Raw genomic sequence first — 25,197 nt, forward strand, 5'->3', positions numbered from 1 at the left:
CAGCAACCCTGTACCACTCTGACACACGTGCCTGACCCACTGGATACGTGCCAGATATTCAAAACTTGCCATCAAATGACTGATTTTACAGCACAGTTCTGTGGCCGGTGTTGTTGGGGCGCCGGTGTAGAAGACACCCCCATCAAGACGCTGGATCGCTGACATTTACCCGGTAATATTTTCAAAACGTACGACAGCTAATGGGAAAATACTTTTACCGACGACTGGGCGAAATGAAAGGAAATGAAAGTGACCTGGAACCACAAGAGATTACAGAAGGCACAGCGGATCTCTGTTCCGACACCCCCGGGAGTCAGGTAGTCAAACATTCGATCTTGCAAAAGATGGCTCATTCCAGAAACACGAAGTCGCTCAATATTGAGGCCAGTACTTCAAGCCCATTTGGTTGAAAATGACACCCATTTCCCATATAGCAATAACTGATACTGTGGGATTGTATCGTCCACAGGTATGGAATAGAATGACACTCCAGAATGCATATAAGAGTACTGAATATCATACAGCTGAATTCACACAGCAACACACCACTGGGTCCTAGTGAGGCTGTCTGCGAACCGCGGAAGAGGACAGAAACTCGCGGAATGACGTGGCAGGAGGAGAATGACATACTCTGTAATGAACCCACATACAAATCTAACGTTACAACCTCCACTCTGGGGGGGGTGTGACAAAGATCCTCTGTGACCATGTCTGTCTGGCAGGAGACACAGACCTACTTCTCACAGCGATGCCTCCTTTTGGCTTGAAGTGCTATGAATAGATGACTCCAGCTGACACCTGCACCTGAGGTGCGTTCCTGCGCCCACAACAACCACAACCCCCCCCCCGCCACCCAACATCAAATATCATGGAAACTGAGCGTGTTTTGCTGATGCAAGCAAGCCCGCGTGTAATGGCACATCAACCAAAACAGAGCAATACGAGTTTATACATACATACATATATATATATATATATATATATATATATATATATATATATATATATATATATATATATATATATATATTGGAAAGGATCACAATTTTGCGCGTGATCAAGATATTCCTGAGTCCACGGGGAAAATGAAACACGATAAGTTCCCAAGTGCACTTTCGTGTAATAATCACATCATCAGGGGAGACACAAGAGAGAAATACAACAGACAGTTGATATACATCGAAGAGACGAAGCTAGGAGAGTAAAAACTAATTAATCTAACAAAAACGAAGGTCGTCTATCAAAGCTCATAACGAACACAGTCTACAAAACTAGTAGTGACTCGCGATCAAGTCCCCTTATTTCCCCCAGAGAGAGTCAAGGTAACAGCTCCGTCTCGGCGGCCTGAACACGAGTCACGAGGAGCGACCGTCCAAGGATACGAGTGTATGAAGCTTGGGAGGGAGGAGAGGGCTATATCCAGACACAGGTGCCCGAGAGGCCTGGGCCTGGAGACGCCTTATCTGTTGTCATGGTGACCGCTGCTCACTGGCTCCGACGCGCCGCCTTTTCCACCCCCTGCCTCCCTCGACAAACCAAAAAGTGGAATCTTGAGACCCAATTCCTCTCCTTCCTCTGGACTCTAGCTCTTTCATGAGTGTCCCCCCAGCGAGGATCTGACTCAAGCCAAACTGTCTGTTATCATTCACAAACTTGTGAGGGATGATGAAACATTCCCGTTCGGGGGAGAGGGAGGGGAAAATATATATATATATATATATATATATATATATATATATATATATATATATATATATATATATATATATACATATATATATATATATATTCTCCCAACAGTACAGCCTGAACCAAGGGAGGGATGGGGATGCTATGAATAACAAGGTGCTGCAGGAGGATCCAGGGAGGTCGTGTGTCCCACAAGGTGCTGCAGGAGGATCAGGGAGGTCGTGTGTCCCACAAGGTGCTGCAGGAGGATCAGGGAGGTCGTGTGTCCCACAAGGTGCCGCAGGAGGATCAGGGAGGTCGTGTGTCCCACAAGGTGCTGCAGGAGGATCAGGGAGGTCGTGTGTCCCGCAAGGTGCTGCAGGAGGATCAGGGAGGTCGTGTGTCCCACAAGGTGCTGCAGGAGTATCAGGGAGGTCATGTGTCCCAGCCAGCTCTGGGCACCGAGTCAAGCGCCCCCACAGGTCGTCGCGTAATATTCTCCAACAACAACAACCTGTTGGTGGCGAATATCGCTGACCAACGACGATTCTTTGGGGCCTTTCGTCGTAAGTAGGAAAAAAATAGTTTTTTTTTCCCAGCTTAAGCGATCCTGAGGTTGGAGCCACAACAAAGAGCTTTAGGCTCCATTTTTTTTTCTTTTTTTCAAAATGTAAAGGCAGGTGGGAGGCAAGTGGTGAGCAGGGGGAGGGAGGGAGGGAAGGACGGAGGGAGGAGGAGCGCCCCTCCTCCCGGAGTGAGTAGGTAGGACAAGATCGATGATACAAGGCGGCAGGAGGCAGCGTCCTGCACCCCTGGGATAACGTCTGCCCCACGAGCCCTGCCCGTCCTTAGGTTAACCCTCCTCTCTCTCTCTCTCTCTCTCTCTCTCTCTCTCTCTCTCTCTCTCTCTCTCTCTCTCTCTCTCTCTCTCTCTCTCACACACCATTACTACCTCACCACACGTCTCAGGTGCAGCTGCTGGACGTAACAGCTTCATACTTCACGATCAACGAAGACATAATAAAACCGAGGACAAAGGGTGAGGGGGATCGCCAATCCGGGGGATTCGTGTGAGGCGAGAGGTCGACTCCTGCGACCCTTCCCTACAAGCTTAGGGCCGTCCAGCCCCACACACACACCCTGCTTCCCTGTAATTACTTAATGTGGATCTCGTGCTGCGTCCGTAACCCTGCCAGCAGCCCAACCTTAACCAACAGTCATATACATCTCGTCTTCCATGGAAAAAGGGTAATTAAGAAAACCTATGAATATAATTACTTTGGCGTAATATCTGGCAAGGAATACTGTTTCTATTTCGACTTAATCGTATGATTGGAGAACAATTTTGTTTAGCTTACTACTGTAGGCATACGTTTCCCTCAGGGTATTGCACAGACAAGTACAAACACACACACACACACACACACACACACACGCCCTACCCAGGTTCGAATCCTGGGAGGGGCAATCAGCCTACAGCCATATGAGCTGTTCGTCCTCCCCTCGTGGCTGATCGATAAATGGGTACCTCCCTCAGGATGGTGTGTGTGTGTGTGTGTGTGTGTGTGTGTGTGTGTGTGTGTGTGTGTGTGTGTGGTGATTACTAATTGTGTGTTACTAGGAAAGAGTTGTACATTCGTGTTGCTCCGTCCTTAACCTGTGTACATTTACAATGTCTTTACCCCCATCGGTGTACACACACACACACACACACACCAGCCTACGCCAGGTACCCATTTATCGACCAGCCCCCCCGAGGGAATAACATTAGGTGAGTCATGCGGTGTGGTAGGTTGTGGCAAGAGTGCTGCTGCTGGGGTGGGGCGGCAACTCGCCCACACCACCAGCAGATGTGGGGACCGCCGTGGCTGGCGGAAGTGCTTTTGCTTTAACACGTACTCACGGCTCTGACGACACCCTGAGACTCCGGGGTCAATAACTGGCCATCCAGGACGGGAACTACTTGCTAGCCTCATGACCCCCAGATATGTTGGAAACTCTTCAAGTGCGATAGTCTCACTGTGAGGGGATTAACTTTCACCACTAACTGCGCTAAACTCGACTTACTACGACCGTACTCTTCGCTCGAGTCTGAAGCAATGACGAGATTACGTCAAGTCTTACTCAAGATGGGATTTAGAGTCCAGTTTCTCTGGCTTCCACCCCATCCTGGGATACATGATGAAGCTGATTGATCCACCCAGAACGCCTGCCTTGAAAGATGAAGTTGTTTACTTCTCCCGAGTCTACCGGGCGAGTATAAACCTTAAAATCATCATTCAGAAAGAACATGATGAACCAAGTCTTGTGGACAGAAGGAGGAGTGGCATTAACACAAGCAGGTCCCTCTACCACCACCACCACAATATCGTGCAAGGAGAGGCATATGTGTGTTATGGTTCCACCGACAAGGACGAGTAAGACACCTGGATGATGATGTCGCCAGGCTTAGGATGGGATATAGATGTTCACATGGGAGTCTGTCTCTCTCTCCAGTCGACAGTGAACAACATGGGAGTCTGTCTCTCCCTCCAGTCGACAGTGAACAACATGGGAGTCTGTCTCTCCCTCCAGTCGACAGTGAACAACATGGGAGTCTGTCTCTCCCTCCAGTCGACAGTGAACAACATGGGAGTCTGTCTCTCCCTCCAGTCGACAGTGAACAACATGGGAGTCTGTCTCTCCCTCCAGTCGACAGTGAACAACATGGGAGTCTGTCTCTCCCTCCAGTCGACAGTGAACAGACCCAATGTAATAAACTTTGCCAACAAAGTAATTCCCACACTCTGGGATGTGGCACATCCTTGACACTTAAGGTACAATCGGGTGAGTTCAGAGACGATATTTACGGAAGATAAGTGCCAACATTCCATCAATAATAATGCTCTCTCTCTCTCTCTCTCTCTGATACTTGAGATGTATCATAACTTTGCTCGCTGTAAATAGTTGCTATTTATCTTGATACGTAATCTAATCATTGTTGTTCAAACTGCTGTAAACTACCCACTTACCATGTAAACTGCCGAATCATTCACTAGTGTTGCCCAAACCCTGTTAACACTTAATGTATAACCTGCAATGTATTTGAGGCCCAGTCTCGGGATCATTTGCATACGCTGTATCCTCCGTCTTTGCGCGCGTGTCACTCTCAGACACGGTGGATGTGTAAGAGTGAGTGAGTAATAGTAGTGAATGAGACACCAGGTGTGTAAGGTAGACAGGTAACACCTGTGGCCGAAATGTAGCCCACGTGTACACACGTGACTCATCTATGTGTTTCAAACAGGTGCTTAACTGATCCACATCTGTCTAATGGGTGTAAGGCCCAGCCTCAGTCCCTTGAGCTCGACGGTTCGACCCTTGAGCACGACGGTACGACCCTTGAGCACGATGGTACTACGCAAGGCTATACTTACACCACAGCCCAGTCATATGACACACATAAGCAGAACCTACTACACACTGGTGTACGGGGAACACAAGTGAGGCAAAACGTAACCCACAACGGATAAAGCTCGGGGGAGGGAGGAGCAGCGTACACCTCTTTATCATCATCAGAAATAACACGTAGATAAAGATGGTCGTGTGAGGAGTACGAAAGGTCACGACTCACACGGAACGGTACCACCACACACTGTTAAGGGGACACACACACACACACACACACACACACACACACACCTCCTAAATATAGATACCATCACCACACACACCAGTATCAGACACGCACCCCCCACACACCCTAGTGTTACTGACACCTACACCTACACCACACCACCCATATCTGTAACATCCACATCCTCAGTACACACACACACACACACACACACACACACACACACACACACACACACACACACACACACACACACACATCATCACCTAAGCCACACCACAAACACTAATGGCTACCACATTATGACACATCCAATAGTTTAAACCCTCAGTAACTGTACACATACCATTCCCTGCAACCTACACTCACACTTTCGTCAGCACGTATAGCTCCCTATCTTCACAACACTCAAGTTCTACCTGGTGCTAGAGAAATTCTGAACAACAAATATACACCAGTGACATCCTACCACTCCACTATGCTCATGGTGCAGCTCGTGAGGTAAGGTGTTGCCCAACCAGACCCCGTCATGAGCATCATGAGGCTCCTCCTCACATCTCCGCACAAACAACCGTGAGGGGGCCCACCACAACCCTCCTCCTCCTCCTCCTCAACACAACCACCTGGGACCCTTCTGTATGACCCTCTGCTGAGTCACACGCCGCATTACCACTGTTATTACTCCCTTCTTGTAACATACTCTACTCAATGATTAGCATCCCCACGGCCTCCTGCCCTCACGGGTCCTCATTGCCATTACCCCCTCTCACACTACCTCTACCTCTACCTCATACCACCACCATTCCTCACTGCTGCTGCTGCTGCCACCAAACCCTCATTACCACCACCATTCCTCACTGCTGCTGCTGCTGCCACCAAACCCTCATTACCACCACCATTCCTCACTGCTGCTGCTGCTGCCACCAAACCCTCATTACCACCACCATCACCCCATGACCATCACCCTCCGCTAACATTACCACCACTCCATCCATACATATTCCGACGGGAAAAACGATTATCTGAGAGGGTGAAACATCTGCATCCACCAAGGACAGCAGACTAAAGTCATATATACTAAGACTTTCACTGTGTCGGCGGTGGAAAAAGCAGCCGGGGAAAACAAGGCCCGGTTGCCCTTGAAGCCAATAACCTTGTGAAGCAGACAGCCGACAGCCTTGCAGCTTTTACTTCCCCACAACCCTATAATTGCCTTAGCCCTGTAATTGGTCTCCGAGAATCCTAGGCTGTGCGAGGATGCTACACTCTCTTGTACGTCCGGGCTAACATGAAGGCGATAATGGCCTGTGCCGTGATACCGCTCAAGGTGAAGGAACCGCATCTGCTGCCTGGAATATTTGCCCATGGTCTGGGCCTCAGCGGGCCGGCCGGGTCTGGACCTCAGCGGGCGGGCCGGGTCTGGACCGCAGCGGGCCGGGTCTGGACCGCAGCGGGCCGGGTCTGGACTGCAGCGGGCAGGGTCTAGACCGCAGTGGGCCGGGTCTGGACCAGCAGCGGGCCGGGTCTAGACTGCAGCGGGCCGGGTCTGGACCGCAGCGGGCCGGGTCTGGAATACAGCGGGCCGGGTCTGGACCGCAGCGGGCCGGCTCTACCTACAACTCCAGGAAACAGTAGTTCCCTCCTCCACAGTACACCACATGAAGCCTGCGTATATCTACTATGTGCATAACATTCATCCTAACGATACCTTACTGTGGTACCACCACAACATGATGAACGTGGCCCTAACATAACACCCCTGGATAACCCACACCAACGGTCTTGGAGCAGCAACACTGGCGTCAGCATGAGGAGGGGGTGAGAGAGGAGCGAGCTTGTTCAGCACACGTCCAGATACCTGGCCAGACAGCCAGCTCAGGTGGCAAGCAGAGCGGAAATACCTGGCCTGCTAATCTTCCCCCCCAACTTACCCTTCACGCCACCCACATCCACCCCCAAACCTCCCTCCCCCTGTTAAAAACAACAGTTGGTGCAGCACCAACACGTCCCCTTCACCTGTCCACCTGCGTGTACTACAGCACTCACGGCCCTCCCTCCACTCCCACCACATCGATTCATCCACTCAGACTCTACCATCGAGCAGTCCCTTCACACACGTCTCCCCATCCAATCAGCCACCTTCGCTCGTCCATTACGAGACAAAGTTACTGTCCTCTAGCTGAGAACTTGGTCATGTACCGTACTGTCTTATGTTCCGTCTCTCTTAAGCATACTCTAATCATCCACCCCTCTCGTCTTCCCTCAATCCACGAACATCTGTTGACGCACGTCCATCCCACCTTCAGCAGTTCAGCGTATCCACCTACAGAGCCGTCCAGGTGCACTCGCCTCGCCGTGTACCCTGGCAAGTGAGGCCAGGTGAGTGTACTGGGGTCAGGTGAGCCAACAAACACCGCGGTCATTCACCAGCTCACGCCAGGCTCGGGATGACAAGACGTGTAAACAATGGCGGTAGCGGTGAGGGAGGAGAAGGAGAGGGAGGGAGGGAGGGAGGAGATGAAGGAGAAGAAGGTTTAAAGAGAAGGACACGCGGAGAAGAAAGGTGACTGGGTAGAGTGATGGGGGAGGAGGTTAAAGGGAGGAGTGGGGAGGGTGACAGCTGGGGGCGGACGGGGAGAGGAGGAGTGGGGAGGAAAGTGAGAGGAGGAGAGACGAATGATAAACGGTGAGGTAAGAGGAGTAGAGTGATCATGTGGAGGCAGGAGGTGTACAAAACACATCAGAGCCACAACAACAATACTCCTGATCCAACCACCACCACAACAACAGGGTCCACCTCTTCACACCTCCCTTATGATGTATAACATCTTCACAACACCTCCCTTATGATGTATATCATCTTCACAACACCTCCCTCATACATAACATTCCTCTGGAACACACAGGGGAACACCGGGGATACTACGACAGTGAACGTTCTCCCGTGACACGCACCTTACCCTCACCGTCAATACCAAGTCTTCTCTTCCAGCGGGAGGAAAGTAAACTACGGTGATGTTCACCTCCTGAGCCAGCCAGCCAGCCAGAAACGCAGCCAGCAAGCCAGCTAGACAGCCAGCCAAACATCTAAGCCAGCCAGCCAGCCATCCAGACATCCAGCCAGCTAGACAGCCAGCCAGACGTCCAGAATGTTACCCAGACGATGCAGCGCCACCCAGTACCTCCGTCCCTGCTGCTGCGTGTCAGTTCCGCCTCCTGTCCATCCTTACGAAGTCACTGTGGCGACCATGCCCTCCTCCTCATTATGGCACCACTGTGCGTGCGTGTGTGTGTGTGTGTGCGTGTGTGTGTGTGTGTGTGTGTGTGTGTAAGGGAAGTACAAGATAGGTAGTACAGAGGTGTACGTTCATCCTGCTATCCAGATCTCGCATTTCTCTGTCGTTTGTATCATCGTTGTCTTCATGTCTTTGCCACACTAGATGGGCTGGTTCACTCAGACGACTCTGTCTGGTCTCCAATCGTACGTGCTGTACAAGGGCGTTTCCCTCGAAGCCTCGTAACACTGAGGGAGGCTCCAGTCATTCATCGATCTACACAATGTTCACCTTAGCTCAGTGAATTTACTTCAAAAAAAAAAAACAGAAGATACAATACACACTTGGTCGACAGGAGGTATAGAAACAAGGCACCAAAAACACTCTTCCACGTATGTCAAAGAACTCACACTACACACCCAGTACACACTTGAGTCTTACTGTTCCATTTTAAACTATCCCCTTCCTCTATCCTAAAGCTTCCACCTCTCCCTTAACCTTCCCATCAAAATGAAACAGTGTAGTACTGTGGTGTTTGTATGGCAATGACGAGCCAACCGTAACGCAAGTCGAGTAAAAGTTAAACATATCAATAAAATAAACTTTACAACACAGCCAACATTTGACCGTTCAATTAGTATACACACACACACACACACACACACACACACACACACACCAACTGTCCACCTTCCCCAGTGTGTACATTACCACTGCTACATGTAGCTAGAGCCACTTCCTTGCTTCAGTTACAGCGCCTCGCACTGTGGCATCCTCGCTAACACACGTTAACAGTGTCATTGCATGACCTGAGGCAGTGTGGTAACCAACTCTTCCTCACCAACAGGGTACGAAAATAACCAACATTTTACCGACCATCATGAGGTGGTTCGGTGGATGTGACTTTTTTCTGACTTGCCTTTGGACGAAAGTGACGTTATCAACTACAGGACGAGAGTGTGTGTGTTCGGGGGCGGGACATGGGAGCGGGGGACCATCACGAACTATAAACTTATGAAGACACGCGACATTTGGGCGGCGGTAAGTTGTATTAGTACATGTTATTTCTTCAGAACACATGTCCCCTCTATCCCAACACGTGAGTCTCTTTGGACTCACAGGTGAGCGTCGGCAGTAACAGGTGTCAACTGAATGGCAGCAGACGTGTCTACCTAATGACATCTGTGTCCACATCCATCCAATGACAAGAGTGCCAGGTATATTCATCCAATCGCGGGTGTGTGTGTGTGTGTCCATCTAACTGCAGGTGTGTCTATCCACCTGGCATGTGTGTCTATCCAGTGGCAAGTGTGTCTATCCAATGACAGTTGTATCAATCCAATAGTAGACGTATTTTGCTAAGGTTTAGTGGGGTTTTTTTTCCCCCACTGGTCAGCGTACCTCGTCAACGTTGGGCGTTGTGTCTACGATCGTATTGAATTTTGTTGCTGGAGGTGAGAATTTACACAGACCGAGTCTCAATGACTGAAGTACAATAGAAGTTACAGTGTGAGAATAGTGTCAATAGGGACTGGGTACAACTGAATTAACGGTTCAGAAATTCACATGGTACGTGATCTGTTTACAAAAACGATGGTAAGGGTGTTTTGACAGTGAGAGGCGTCCTTCCCATGGCAGGTGTGTCTTTCCAACAAGAGGCTCTGTCTCTCCCAAGGCAGGTTTGCTGCTTCTGCTACAGCAGGTGTGTCTACAGGTAAACACTATGTGTGTATTTCCACAGGTGGGGGATCTTGTCGTCAAATGTTCAGTAAGTCATTCCAAAGATCGGTACGGCCCAGGGTGAGGCCGTCCGTTGATGCAGCCGCTCTCTCTCTCTCTCTCTCTCTCTCTCTCTCTCTCTCTCTCTCTCTCTCTCTCTCACCCCCAAGGCTGACCTGTCCTTCACGTGAACACACGGTCGGGTCTTAACAAGGGTACAAACCTCCTCTTCTCGAAGACCAGGTGAGTGCCAGCAATAATGCCGTGGAGCACATCCGGCCGTCAACGCGTCTGACACCACACACCTCTCCCTCCTCCATAACCACACACCTCTCCCTCCTCCACAACACCACACACCTCTCCCTCCTCCACAACACCACACACCTCTCCCTCCTCCACAACACCACACACCTCTCCCTCCTCCACAACACCACACACCTCACCCTCCTCCACAACACCACACACCTCTCCCTCCTCCACAACACCACACACCTCACCCTCCTCCACAACACTACACACCTCACCCTCCTCCACAACACCACACACCTCTCCCTCATCCACAACACCACACACCTCTCCCTCCTCCACAACACCACACACCTCACCCTCCTCCACAACACCACACACCTCTCCCTCCTCCACAACACCACACACCTCACCCTCCTCCACAACACCATACACCTCTCCCTCCACAACAACAACACCGGCCTCTTCACACACACAGCACCTCTTCCTAAGTCTTACCCAGACAATGGTCTTACCCTGTGTACATCATACGAGCCTCTCACTCGTCAACTAAGGCTGCGAACCTAGGCAAGAGGCCAGGTTATGGCGCCCTCCTGCGGGCTCCTGTGTGCCAGAAGAAGGAGAACGGTCCTGTATACAGAGAGAGAGAGAGAGAGAGAGAGAGAGAGAGAGAGAGAGAGAGAGAGAGAGAGAGAGAGAGAGAGAGAGAGAGAGAGAGAGAGAGAGAGAGAGAGAGAGAGAGAGAGAGAGAGAGAGAGAGAGAGAGAGAGAGAGAGAGAGAGAGAGAGAGAGAGAGAGAGAGAGAGAGAGAGAGAGAGAGAGAGAGAGAGAGAGAGCATAGCATAGCACAGCAAGCACCGTGATGGTAATGAGAGAAGCATTATCTTCCAAGGATCTTGATCCGTATATGGCGTACACACACCACCCCTCCTCCCTCTTGGTCCGTCCGGGGATCAGCCAGTCTGCAGGGACACGTGGCGGGCCACTTGGACGAGGTAGCTGACACGTCGTCTGCCTGCTCTGCCTACCCCCACACCCGACCTCCCTCCTTGCCACTGTATGGCAACGTTGCTCCCTGGTCAGTGTTACCGTCAGTCACCTCGGTCCCCCTCAAACTATGAGAATATCTTTTTTTTTAAAAGACTCTTGCTTTCCTGTAAGGCAAGTCAACGAGGATACTGTACGCACGTCACTACAATGACACCATTGTTCGCCGCCCAGTGTGCCCTTGAGCTCTCTGTCCTGACCTGAAGATGAGTGAGTCTACTGCTTGCCCAGAGGGACAGTATACATCAGGTCTCTGGCTCTCGCTCGTTCTGAAAATCATGTTGCACAGAAGCCACCCACCATTGCCGGGGGGGAGGAGAGCCAGGTGCCCAAGCAGGCGACGGCCACCAGTCCAGGAGATGGACACGTCCCGATCTTGGTACTGTGGCCGAGTGTGTTAACCCCCGACGACCAGCGGGCACTCAAGTGGGAGGTAAATCTCTCCCGAGTCCAACACACACACACACACACGTACTTACATCACCCTCACGTCTCCCCAAGACTACGTGATGAAACTGGACACATCACACACACACACACACACACACACACACACACACACACACACACACACACACACACACACACTTCTTCATCTGGCTACACTCTGACGCAAGACGGAGTGTGTGCGGAGAGCGGTGTGTGCTACGGCGTCTCTTTTCAATGAGGATGGATGGCTGGGGTGTCCACACCTTGTGAGTTAGTGAGTCATATGATTTCTGCCACAGGAGCGGCTACTTTACCCAGGTCTCCCGCCCGTCCTGTGGGCGGTGGCGCAGAAGATGATCCAGGGCGCTGAGTTGGCCTTCAGGGGTAACAGACACACACCACATCCAAGATGGGTGTGTGTGTGTGTGTGTGTGTGTGTGTGTGTGTGTGTGTGTGTGTGTGTGTGTGTGTGTGTGTGTACATCATGCACTGTCAACGCTGCCATGGGAGGCGTAGACCCTCCCTCCCTCCTGTAGACTCGTCCCTACCTCGTGGGGATCACCACACAATGACAGGAGGTAGTGGGTAGATGACACTGAGGGACATACCATATTATACCCGCTCATCACACACACACACACACACACACACACAACACACACAACACAGGGGGGGGGGGGGAGACACTCACCACAGAACACAGTCCGTCTCTTAATGTTAAAGTGTGTGGAGGAGAGGTAAGGGGTCAGGGGCACACACATTACTACTGCTGTCGTACACTGGGGCTGGATGTTACATGTAAACAACAAACATTGCACAAGGTACGCTCACACACACACCCCGACCAAATACAGTTAACTCCGTCTATTTATACGAGCTCTTAACCTTCCACTTTACTGTCCTTCTCCAACACTTTCATGATGCTTATTTCTTCATAAATACAAAGCGCGTTTCTTCTTTGTAGCCTCAACGGCTGTTACAGATGGCATTTTCTGTGTATAACGACAAAAACTGACATTCACTGTATCGTGTGGTATAAATACCATGTGAACATTAATAGTATGAGGAGCAGCAGTGTGTGTGTGTGTGTGTGTGTGTGTGTGTGTGTGTGTGTGTGTGTGTGTGTGTGTGTGTGTGTGTGTGTGTGTGTGTGTGTTTATGTTTATGTATGTGTGTGTGTGTGTGTGTGTGTGTGTGTGTTTATATGTGTGTGTGTGTGTGTGTGTGTGTCGTCACACCAGAAGAAAGGGTGATCTGCCAAGTGTGGCGCTACGGCATATTGGTCTCTACTGTCGATATGATTGGTAACCCACTCGCGGCGGAGACCACGCGCCCCACACAACAGAATACCGAGGTCTGTGTGGCAAGGATACATACATAGCCGGTATCACGTGTCCCAGCATGCGAGGACGCACGGAGGAGGAGGAAGAGGAGGAGGAGGAGGAGGAGGAGGCCTGTGGGAGGGCCACGTACTGTACCTCGGTGACATAATGTGAATATGGCTCTCTCTCTGTACACTGATAAACCATTCACATGGTATGGCACTCGTACGCCAGCAGGGGGGGCCAACCCTCGAGAGTTTCTCATACGGCAGGGAGAGCGCGCAGTGCTCATCGCAGAGGGAGAAAGTGGGGAGGTAGGGTGAGAAATAAGGTCTCTTGTCCAATTCTTCGAGTCTATGTGTCAGTGATTCCGGGGTCGACACCCTAAAAAATCATTTCAAAACCCTGAGGGATGACTTTCCCTGTATCTTTGATAACACGAATGTCGCGTACTTTCTCCCAAGGTAATTAACCCAAAACACTTTGACTTCTTTAACGATCCACTTGCTCATAAAATGAGAACAAGATTACTCATACACTCAGTCATTACCAACCAGCTATTGAGGAGAGAGTAACTTAACATATGCACAGAACACCTCATTTCTCCTTTTCTTTTTTACCGCCAGCAAATATTACAATGAACGAAAATATTTCCCACGGTTTACACACACACACACATCCTGCAGCAGCAACTCTCTCCCCTCAACCACAAACACCACCTTATGTGCATCTTGCTCTACAGAAGAACACGGGGACGCCCGGTAAACTGCCTGACAGCTCCCTCACTCCCTCCCTCCCTCCATCACACACTATGTGGACCAAGAAGAAACTCACATGGTATGCGAGATTGGATTCCCTGGACTGGTTAGTTCTCTCGGGTATGAGTTGTCCCTCTTCTCTGTTGTCAGTGGCTATACCGTCTCTTGTTGTCAGTGGCCATACCGTCTCTTGTTGTCAGTGACCATACCGTCTCTTGTTGTCAGTGACCATACCGTCTCTTGTTGTCAGTGGCCATACCGTCACTTGTTGTCAGTGGCCATACCGTCTCTTGTTGTCAGTGGCCATACCGTCTCTTGTTGTCAGTGGCCATACCGTCTCTTGTTATCTGTAGCCATACCGTCTCTTGTTGTCAATGGCCATACCGTCTCTTGTTGTCAATGGCCATACCGTCTCTTGTTGTCAGTGGCCATACCGTCTCTTGTTGTCAATGGCCATACCGTCTCTTGTTGTCAGTGGCCATACCGTCTCTTGTTGTCAGTGGCCATACCGTCTCTTGTTGTCAGTAGTCACACAATATCCCATTATAACAGTAGGATCACCACAGTCCACAGCAGGCGCAGCAGCAGGATAACAAGCTGGTGTCAGTGTCAGCCATACCCCCAGCCTTCCCACATGAAACAGCATTACGTGCCTGTCATATGACAGGAGGAGAAGGTGGCCTTCCCCAACACCCACACGTCACCACCGTCAGCCAGCCACACCTACCGTGCCATCCCCTGACCCCGGCAGCGGTTCCTTTCCAACGAGTATCGTCCCTCCCGGTCAGCCTCGGCGTTTTGCCACCAGTCCTCGTGATGGAGAGAGAGAGAGGAGAGAGAGAGAGAGAGAGAGAGAGAGAGAGAGAGAGAGAGAGAGAGAGAGAGAGAGAGAGAGAGCGGAGTCCTGGCGACATCAACAATGAGAGCAGGTTCTCTACACGCACCAGCCCAGCATTGTCTGGTGAATACTGTGGCAACGCCAACAGCAGCAGCAAGAAACCTGTCCCGTGTTACCAGCAGTCTATCCTGACCCCGACACCACCAGCAGTGCCCTAGTGAGGGTGGCACCAGGGGCAGCGGGGCGGGTCCACCACCAGCAGTGCCCTGGTGAGGGTGGCACCAGCGGCGGCGGGGCGGATCCACCACCAGCAGTGCCCTGGTGAGGGTGGCACCAGCGGCGGAGGGTCCACCACCAGCAGTGCCCTGGTGAGGGTGGCACCAGCGGCGGAGGGTCCACCACCAGCAGTGCCCTAGTGAGGGTGGCACCAGCGGCGGCGGGAGGTCCACCACCAGCAGTGCCCTAGTGAGGGTGGCACCAGCGGCGGCGGGAGGTCCACCACCAGCAGTGCCCTGGTGAGGGTGGCACCAGCGGCGGCGGGGCGGATCCACCACCAGCAGTGCCCTGGTGAGGGTGGCACCAGCGGCGGAGGGTCCACCACCAGCAGTGCCCTGGTGAGGGTGGCACCAGCGGCGGAGGGTCCACCACCAGCAGTGCCCTGGTGAGGGTGGCACCAGGGGCGGCGGGGCGGGTCCACCACCAGCAGTGCCCTGGTGAGGGTGGCACCAGAGGCGGCGGCGGGTCCACCAGCAGCAGTTCCCTGGTGAGGGTGGCACCAGAGGCGGCGGCGGGTCCACCAGCAGCAGTTCCCTGGTGAGGGTGGCACCAGGGGCGGCGGGGCGGGTCCACCAGCAGCAGTGCCCTGGTGAGGGTGGCACCAGCGGCGGCGGGGCGGGTCCACCAGCAGCAGTGCCCTGGTGAGGGTGGCACCAGCGGCGGCGGGTGAGGGTAACAAGAGGATCGCCAGCAGGAGCCAAGGACGGCGCTCCTTCCTGGCTTCCAGGAGCCTCAGCAGGCGTCCCGTCGCCATGACAACCGCACCACCACAAATTACCTTACCCTCCCTGCTGAGGTGGGCGTGAGGTGCACCACCCACACACTTCATGATGCTACTGGCAATGGCTGAATTGGAGTACATTCTGGTGAGGCAAGACGTCATGAGAGGCAGGACTTATAGGTACGGCAGGGCGTCACGAGAGGCTAGGCTGGGAGGGTAGGCGTCACGAGAGGCAGTGACGCGGAGGTTGGTCAGGGCGTCACGAGAGGCAGTGATGGGGGTAGGGGTAGGGCGTCACGAGAGGCAGTGATGGTGGTAGGGGTAGGGCGTCATGAGAGGCAGTGATGGAGGTGGGGTAGAGCGTCACGAGAGGCAGTGATGGAAGTAGGGGTAGGGCGTCACGAGAGGCAGTGATGGAAGTAGGGGTAGGGGGTCACGAGAGGCAGTGATGGAGGTAGGGGTAGGGCGTCACGAGAGGCAGTGATGGAGGTGGGGTAGAGCGTCACGAGAGGCAGTGATGGAGGTAGGGGCAGGGCGTCACGAGAGGCTGGTGTTTCCTTTTCTATCAATTCTTGTATGTCATGCGTTAGTTACCCTCAGTACCACCAGCAAGTGGCAGGTGTTCCCAACCCACCACCCAAGACAAAGCCCAGGTCAGAGAGAGCGAGCCGAGCGTCACATTCAGCAGCGGCGCGTGAGCCCGACTCTCTCTGGGGGGGCGGGCGGTATTGTGCGGCCTCCTTCACGATACCAGAGGCGGGCGAGGCCAGGTGAGGTTGTCATGGCAACCCATGACAAAGTGAAGACGGTGGGAGGCTGTAAGACGCCCCCCCCTCCCTGTAATAACGTGGCAGAAGAGGCGGTGAGAGGTGAGGGGCGTGTAGCAACAGCGGCCCTACGGTCGATGATGAGGCTGCCCCCAACTCTCCTCCATCTGTGACTGGCTCACGGATATTACCATTACTGCTCACATTCCTTACCTACCCAGAGACACAACGCCCCACACACTCACACACGACCCGCACCCGACACACCCATCTGTCACCACCACATGGCTCCAGTCTTCTCATTTTCCCCCAACAGTGTAAAGATATCTTATTTACACTCCAAAACTTTTGGTATGATAGCTATACCTCACCAACACCTACCCCATCCTGGGCTCAGAAAAAGTACAGCCAGGAATAACTTAAGGATACGTAAGACTGAGAATGAAATACATGGACAAGTCTGAACCAATCAGACGACTCCGTGTCCCTCCCTGACCAGGCCTGTGTGAGGGCTTTCCTGCCCACCTGACCTCAGGATTAGCTAGTCCCAACGGGGTTATCACCCAAATACCCCCCCCACACACACACACACATACCCCGAGATTCTGTCTCCGGTAAACAACACCAGACCAGATATATACTCTCAAAACAGAACATTTTCGGAAGGATCTAAGCGCCACAAACAGAACGAGATCTTTTCCTTCAAAAAAAGAAAAAACTCCTTACATCTACTACCCGTTAAGGGTTTCTGGCCACTTCGAACCAGATCTTCCTGCTTTATTCCGTCAAGAGAATCACCGTGGTCTTAGATCGTCAGGAGAACTGATGGATCGGTCTATTTCCCCCCTGACACAACAGGTTCACCCCATCGCTTGGTTTATAACACAGACTCAACACACATGAGACCAAGCCTGCATCAACCACACCCGTGGACGACATGAGAACTCTACCTAACTACACCCAAAGCCACCCCGCCTCCCTCCGGATCTCCTCCACATTAGCCACATCTACCTCATACTCCCAGCAGACTTCCTTATACATCCACCACAGTGAAGCATCAATCACCCGGCAGCACGAACCTCACCGTAGCAATCTTTACTTATCAAGGCTTCTTCATCCACCTGGGAACACCCACCTCAACCACCAGGCAGCACTTTCCTCATCCACATAGCGGACTTCAACCATCTAGCAGCACTTACCTCATCCACATAGCGGACTTTAACCATCTAGCAGCAGTTACCTCATCCACATAGCGGACTTCAACCATCTAGCAGCACTTACCTCATCCACATAGCGAACTTCAACCATCTAGCAGCACTTACCTCATCCACATAGCGGACTTCAACCATCTAGCAGCACTTACCTCATCCACATAGCGGACTTCAACCATCTAGCAGCACTTACCTCATCCACATAGCGGACTTCAACCATCTAGCAGCACTTACCTCATCCACATAGCGGACTTCAACCATCTAGCAGCACTTACCTCATCCACATAGCGGACTTCAACCATCTAGCAGCACTTACCTCATCCACATAGCGGACTTCAACCATCTAGCAGCACTTACCTCATCCACATAGCGGACTTCGTCCACCTGGTAACGCTGGCGGTAATCCTCGGGCTGGGTGATGCTGCCCATCCAGGTGGCGTACTCTGCCGGGAGCCTCGGGCAGAAGAGCACACTTCGCCCGCTGCTGACGTCGATGGCGCCGAAGAAGCCGGGCTCCAGCACGCCGAAGGCCCAGTGGAAGTAAGGCTCCTGCGGGTCAACAGAGAACAAGATTATAAATCATTTATTCGTCAATATCTACAATGCAAGGGTTCCCGTCCGTATGATGGGGGAACCTTAGTGTACACACATACACTTACAACACAAGAGGTTAAAATGAAAAGTCCATGACTCTACCCACGGAAATGGGTCTCCAACAAAGCCAAGGCCTATACTGAAACAAAGGATCACAGATTTACGGTAAAATAGATCCTTTTTTTTTTCCAGGCCAGTCATGGAAAGATAGGACGGGCAGTAATACCATGTCTGAAGAAAAAACCTATAATTCACACAGCACTAGTGGGGGGGGGGGAGAGAGAGAGAGAGAGAGAGAGAGAGAGAGAGAGAGAGAGAGAGAGAGAGAGAGAGAGAGAGAGAGAGAGAGAACACGTCATCTGCGGCACTCCTCAGGCACTTAAGTACAACTCTAACACCTCAGGATTTTTCCATCATACATTATACACCTTCTCCAACAACTCTCCTACATTCCGATAAGTTAAAATCCCATAATTATTTCATCAAACTTCAACACCTGAAACACGAGTGTAGATCTTCTCAACAAATCAAAAATCCTTTAATATGTCTACAAAAAAACAAACTTCTCTCTTAACTCCAATAATTGTGCAACACATTTCCAACAGTCCTGTCCAACACAAGCACTTCTTAAACACTAGTACTTTAAACCTTCAACACCCGTCCAACACTGTTCAGACCCTCCCCTAACATTTCACATGACCCCAGTCTCCCCAACACTGTCTACTCCACCAATCAACACGTGCATTTCTCTAAATTCCAAATCACCAACCACACTTTCAACCTCAAGCTGCTTCAACACAAGTGACTTTTCCAACAACACAGCACTCGTCCCACACATATTCGACAACACAGCACTCGTCCCACACATATTCGACAACACAGCACTCGTCCCACACATATTCGACAACAACAGAGCAATCGTCCAACACATATTCGACACCAACAGAGCACTCGTCCCACACATATTCGACAACAGAGCACTCGTCCTACACATATTCGACAACAACAGAGCACTCGTCCCACACATATTCGACAACACAGCACTCGTCCCACACATATTCGACAACACAGCAATCGTCCCACACATATTCGACAACAGAGCACTCGTCCACCACATATTCGACAACAACAGAGCACTCGTCCCACACATATTCGACAACACAGCAATCGTCCAACACATATTCGACACACAGCAATCGTCCAACACATATTCGACAACACAGCAATCGTCCAACACATATTCGACAACACAGCAATCGTCCAACACATATTCGACAACACAGCAATCGTCCAACACATATTCGACAACACAGCAATCGTCCTACACATATTCGACAACAACACAGCACTCGTCCCACACATATTCGACAAACACACAGCACTCGTCCCACACATATTCGACAACAACACAGCACTCGTCCTACACATATTCGACAACACAACCACAACAACAATCCAACAATTTACAGATAATCTCACACACACCAACATACATAATGAAACCTCAAAATGGAAGTTAAAAAAATGAAGTTAAAGACCCGATTACGAAGCTATGAGTCTACTATCTCTTGGTTAGTAACACACCCCAAACAACAGATGTCAGTAGAAAGGAGGTGACTGACCGAACATACTCCGGCCATGCTTTACGTAAGGTCAAAAGGTAATTCATCTCCTGCACCTCAGGCAGGCGATGGTCAAAACCGGGGGTTCAGATGTGGTCTTTAGCATGGCGACCTATCCACACATCTGCCAACACCTTAATATGGGTTCGAACCGCCATCCAAACCTATCGAACGGGATCGACCCGACCTGCGCTGCTCAACACCCGTCTTGAAGAAGCACTGGAAACGGATATATATATATGGACGACGACGTATTGGCCCCATAACTTCACATCCTACATGAACCCGGACACAACACAACGCTTGTAAGACCACAACATGGACGAAAACACACAGAAACCAGAGGTACGGAGCTGAGTGCTCCCTGTCTCTCCAAATGAACCCGGGTGGACGTGTTTCATGAACTTTACTGTTTACAAATATAATATGGTGTGAAATCGCAGTATTTCATTTTTCTTTTAATGAGAGCACAACCGACGGGCACACACACACACACACACACACACACACACACACACACACTGTACAAGATAAAATATATATTTTTCATAAAAAGACTCAAGGACACACACACACACACACACACACACACACACACGCTACCCACTGACGAAGAGTGTGAAGAAGTGTGGAGATACGCTTGACAAGCCACTTGAAATGTGTAAGATATCGCTGGAGGAAGAAGGTAAGGTGACGAGCGAGCGGAAGAGGCCAAACGTCATTCCTACCTTTATGAAAAGAGCTGGAATATTGCAACAGAGCTGCGGACCTGTATCTCTGGCGAGTATATATGGTCTTTAAAATTCATGGAGAATAAGACTAAAGCAAGTGGATGACAACGTGCAAAAGAGGAAACTGCCTAAGCAAGACGCAGCACGCATTCAAGGCTAGACCATGGATAACGGATCTTACAGACTTCCACGAGAGAGTGAGCTCCGTTTAAGGCAGAGTGTGTGTATATCTGGAACGCCCAAAAGTGACACTGAACCAAGTTAGAGTGAGAGAGGTAAGAGGCCATAAATTTGCCCCATATGGAAGAGAGAAGAGTATGAAGTGACTTGATTGCAAACATACGTTTCTGAAAGAGCTTAAAGATGTCGACAGCGAACAGGTCTTCGAAGATCCAAAGACAGAAAGAACAAACAAAGGCCTTAACATGAAGCCAGGAACTAAAGACAATGCAAGAGGTAGACAGCTGTAGATAAATACTTATTAAGAGTCGTGGTTCCATGGAATACACTGAGTCACCACACTGTGAATGTGGACAGCATACAGAGAGTCTACAAAGCTGTACCATCACTAAGAAAGTTCAAGAGATGGGGGCCCAACCAGCGGAGAACTCCCTCCCCGTACATTATAAACAGGTAATGACACGCAGAGAGAGAGAGAGAGAGAGAGAGAGAGAGAGAGAGAGAGAGAGAGAGAGAGAGAGAGAGGGGGGGGGGGGTAACTTTCTACCAGTAGATCAGGTGACAGAAGCAGACTTCATAATTCTCTAGGTGTAATTGGAAAAGACATCAATAGTAAGTAGCCACTGGGGTAAAGTGGAGGAGGAGGGAATCAATGGCAGGAGAGAGAGAGAGAGAGAGAGAGAGAGAGAGAGAGAGAGAGAGAGAGAGAGAGAGAAGAGAGAGAGAGAGAGAGAGAGAGAGAGATGTATGGGGGTCGGGATTAAAGGAAACAAGTGCGACAGCTCCACAATGCGAGGCAGGATGGCTGGCAGGTCTTAATGGTTACACTAGATGGAGTCCCATTACAATACGCGTTTATATTCTTGACCTCACAGTGAACAGCTGAAGCCATTATGAGTATGAGGAAGGGAGGTGTGAGGAGGAAGGTATGAGGATTGGCCTCGTTCGAAAAATAAGAAAGAAAACTTGGGAGAACGTCGAGTGTGAGGCATGTGATTATGAACAGCGTGATACACACATACTCCGTCATACACGGAGAATCTGAGAGACAAATGAAACAAAATCATTATTATTATCTTTATTATTATCATTATATAATAATAAAGACAATACTAACATTCATTATAATAATTATTAATTTTATTATTATTATTATTATTATTATTATTATTATTATTATTATTATTATCATCATCATCATTATTATTATTATCATTATTATTATTATTATTATTATTATTATTATTATTATTATTAACTTTATTTTCACTAAAAAACAAAAATAATACTTTAAACATAATAACAGAGCCAGTCTGCAATAAAGTTTTAAACCAATAAGACACGAGAAAATAAAATTACTGAGTAACCATCTGTTATTAAACGACCAGTGGGAGCCTGACTACCGCCGAAGATCCACCCACACACACACACACACACACACACACACACACACATAGCAACACTCCAGGCAGGGAGAAACACGAGGGTTCCTTCCATGGTCTGAAATGTCCTTACCCAACAGAAAACGAAGCACGGATGTCAAACGAGTCCTCCCACTTACTACTGGCGGGTGTGTGAGGCCTTTCCTTCTTCCTGTTTCTTTTTTCCTTTACACTGACCTAATATAAGGACTGGAATCCGACCTGAAATAGGCCTGAGGAGGATGCTAAACTTACGGGGAAAGTAAGGAAATATGTGACCGTCCACCAACCTGAAAAGACACCTTGGTAGGCTGGCTACCATAGTGGCCATATGCACAGCCCAAGAATTGGAACTCAGATGTAAAATAATGATGAAAGACCACATTAAACCTACACTAGGCTACGGCTATAACCTTGTGCGGAGGGTTGGGGAGGTAAACTCTATTTGGCTACGGCTATCACCATGTGGGGAGGGTTGGGGAGGTAAACTCTCCTAGGCTACGACTATCACCTTGTGGGGAGGGTTGGGGAGGTAAACTCTATTAGGCTACGGCTATCACCTTGTGGGGAGGGTTGGGGAGGTAAACTCTCCTAGGCTACGACTATCACCTTGTGGGGAGGGTTGGGGAGGTAAACTCTCCTAGGCTACGACTATCACCTTGTGGGGAGGGTTGGGGAGGTAAACTCTATCAGGCTACGGCTATCACCTTGTGGGGAGGTAAACTCTCCTAGGCTACGGCTATCACCTTGTGGGGAGGATTGGGGAGGTAAACTCTCCTAGGCTACGACTATCACCTTGTGGGGAGGGTTGGGGAGGTAAACTCTATTTGGCTAAGACTATCACCATGTGGGGAGGGATGGGGAGGTAAACTCTATTAGGCTACGACTATCACCTTGTGGGGAGGGTTGGGGAGGTAAACTCTATTAGGCTACGGCTATCACCTTGTGGGAAGGTAAACTCTCCTAGCTACGACTATCACCTTCTGGGGAGGGTTGGGGAGGTAAACTCTACACGATTCATAGTCAAATTCGCCTCCAGTATTATAACATGTCCAACACGTCCCCAGAATATACCTTTAAGTTCAACACACACTAATGACTTCAAAATTTGTCTTCCTCATTTAACCCTTAATTATATTAGTACAGTCCTTAGGGACGATGTTATGACCCTTAACCTGACACTTTATCGTCAGGGCAAAATGCCTTTGACCAATAACGGTCAAGTCAAAGGCCAAACCATCATAACGAACGACCGTATCGTCCCACCAACGGTAACAGGCAACAGCGGGCAGCTCAGCTGGCAACCGTGACCAAACGGGCCAGTGATAAAACCATGTACATCAGCGGGTGAACATGTCATGGGAGACAAACCGCGAGCAGTTTGCTCGTGTTGGATGAATGACGGGCGGGAGAGAGAGAGAGAGAGAGAGAGAGAGAGAGAGAGAGAGAGAGAGAGAGAGAGAGAGAGAGAGAGAGAGAGGAGAGAGAGGCAAGGGGAATTGCACCTGTCACTACGGCAATATCCCGAGGACCATTCACATCGCTAGGACAGGCCACACGGTGCGATGCCGGGCGGGTGTGTGAAGAGGGAACCACCCACCTCCCTCCTCACATCTGGCAACACCTCTTTGTTGCTAGGGCAACCCATCTTATGGCACACTTACCACACGGGTGGGTGGTGGCGTCGTCGTCTTCTGCCTCTTATGGACACCACACACACAATCCACCCCCCACCCACCATCATATCCTCAACTACAGACGAAGAACTGCGCGTCCTCCAGCACACCTGATCTTCCCTACCTATGTACCAAGCCATCCTACCCCTACGCCTTGTGGTTGTTAATATAAATCGAAACAAGAATGTAGAATTCCCCAGTCGATTCACACTCTCCCAGCAGCATAACGACCCTATTCACAGTGAGACACGGACGAGAAAGAGGGCGATTCATCAGAGGCAGGCGAACTACTAAATCACCTTGTTACCACCACTCTCCACTTGTACCACATATCACTTTTTCACTCGGGACGACTGTGACTACTGACTTAATCAATTACGCCCCAGAGGGACGACAAACCTAGTTACAAGAGTATGGGGCCAAATGGTTAAGTACATGGGCACTCCCGTGTCTCCCAGGGCACACACACACACAGTGACTCATGATCACGGGGACATGTGTGTGAGGTAGGTTCAGGATAAGGGGGACCTTAGCACCCCACTATAGCCCGGGCGGCGCACAAGAGCTACAGGCGGGATCACGATGATGGCCCAAGTAGAGGTGGTTGAACGTGTGGGAGGAGGTGCCTGGCGGTGGCACAGTCGAAGTCTCAATCACTGTGAACGACATTTTCAAGCCTAAAACATATGAGTTGAAACGGTGCTATACAAGACAGCTTGAGTTAATATCCACCCACGACAGTGCAACTCTACTGGGTAATTGTGGGCAACCATTTCAAAGGTTCTTTTCAATTTTCTAAACCCTTCCCCCCCTCATGTTTCAGCCTTCACACATCACAACAAAGGAAACAAAGAAATGCAAACAACTACACACCACTGGGTACTTTCGAGGGTGTTGATTAAACAATGTACACAAGGTGTATCTAGATCCTGGAACACGACGACACGACCCTGGATCATAACACGACCCTGGATCATGACAACACGACCCTGGATCATGACGACACGACCTTGGATCATGACAACACGACCCTGGATCATGACAACACGACCCTGGATCATGACAACACGACCCTGGATC

At 50.4% G+C, this 25,197-nt stretch overlaps 1 protein-coding gene across 1 annotated transcript in view; it reads right to left on the reverse strand.

Annotated features, from left to right (window-relative positions):
* Nucleotides 1–25,197, reverse strand: part of Dip-C (dipeptidase C) — a 399,836-nt gene that overhangs the window by 284,083 nt on the left and 90,556 nt on the right. The window contains exon 3 of the mRNA XM_071681611.1: nt 18,251–18,442. Within this exon, the coding sequence (XP_071537712.1) occupies nt 18,251–18,442 (192 nt within the window). The remainder of the gene's footprint in view (nt 1–18,250; nt 18,443–25,197) is intronic.

The sequence above is a fragment of the Panulirus ornatus genome, chromosome 33, assembly GCF_036320965.1.
Source record: "Panulirus ornatus isolate Po-2019 chromosome 33, ASM3632096v1, whole genome shotgun sequence".
NCBI classification, from domain to species: Eukaryota; Metazoa; Arthropoda; class Malacostraca; order Decapoda; family Palinuridae; genus Panulirus; species Panulirus ornatus.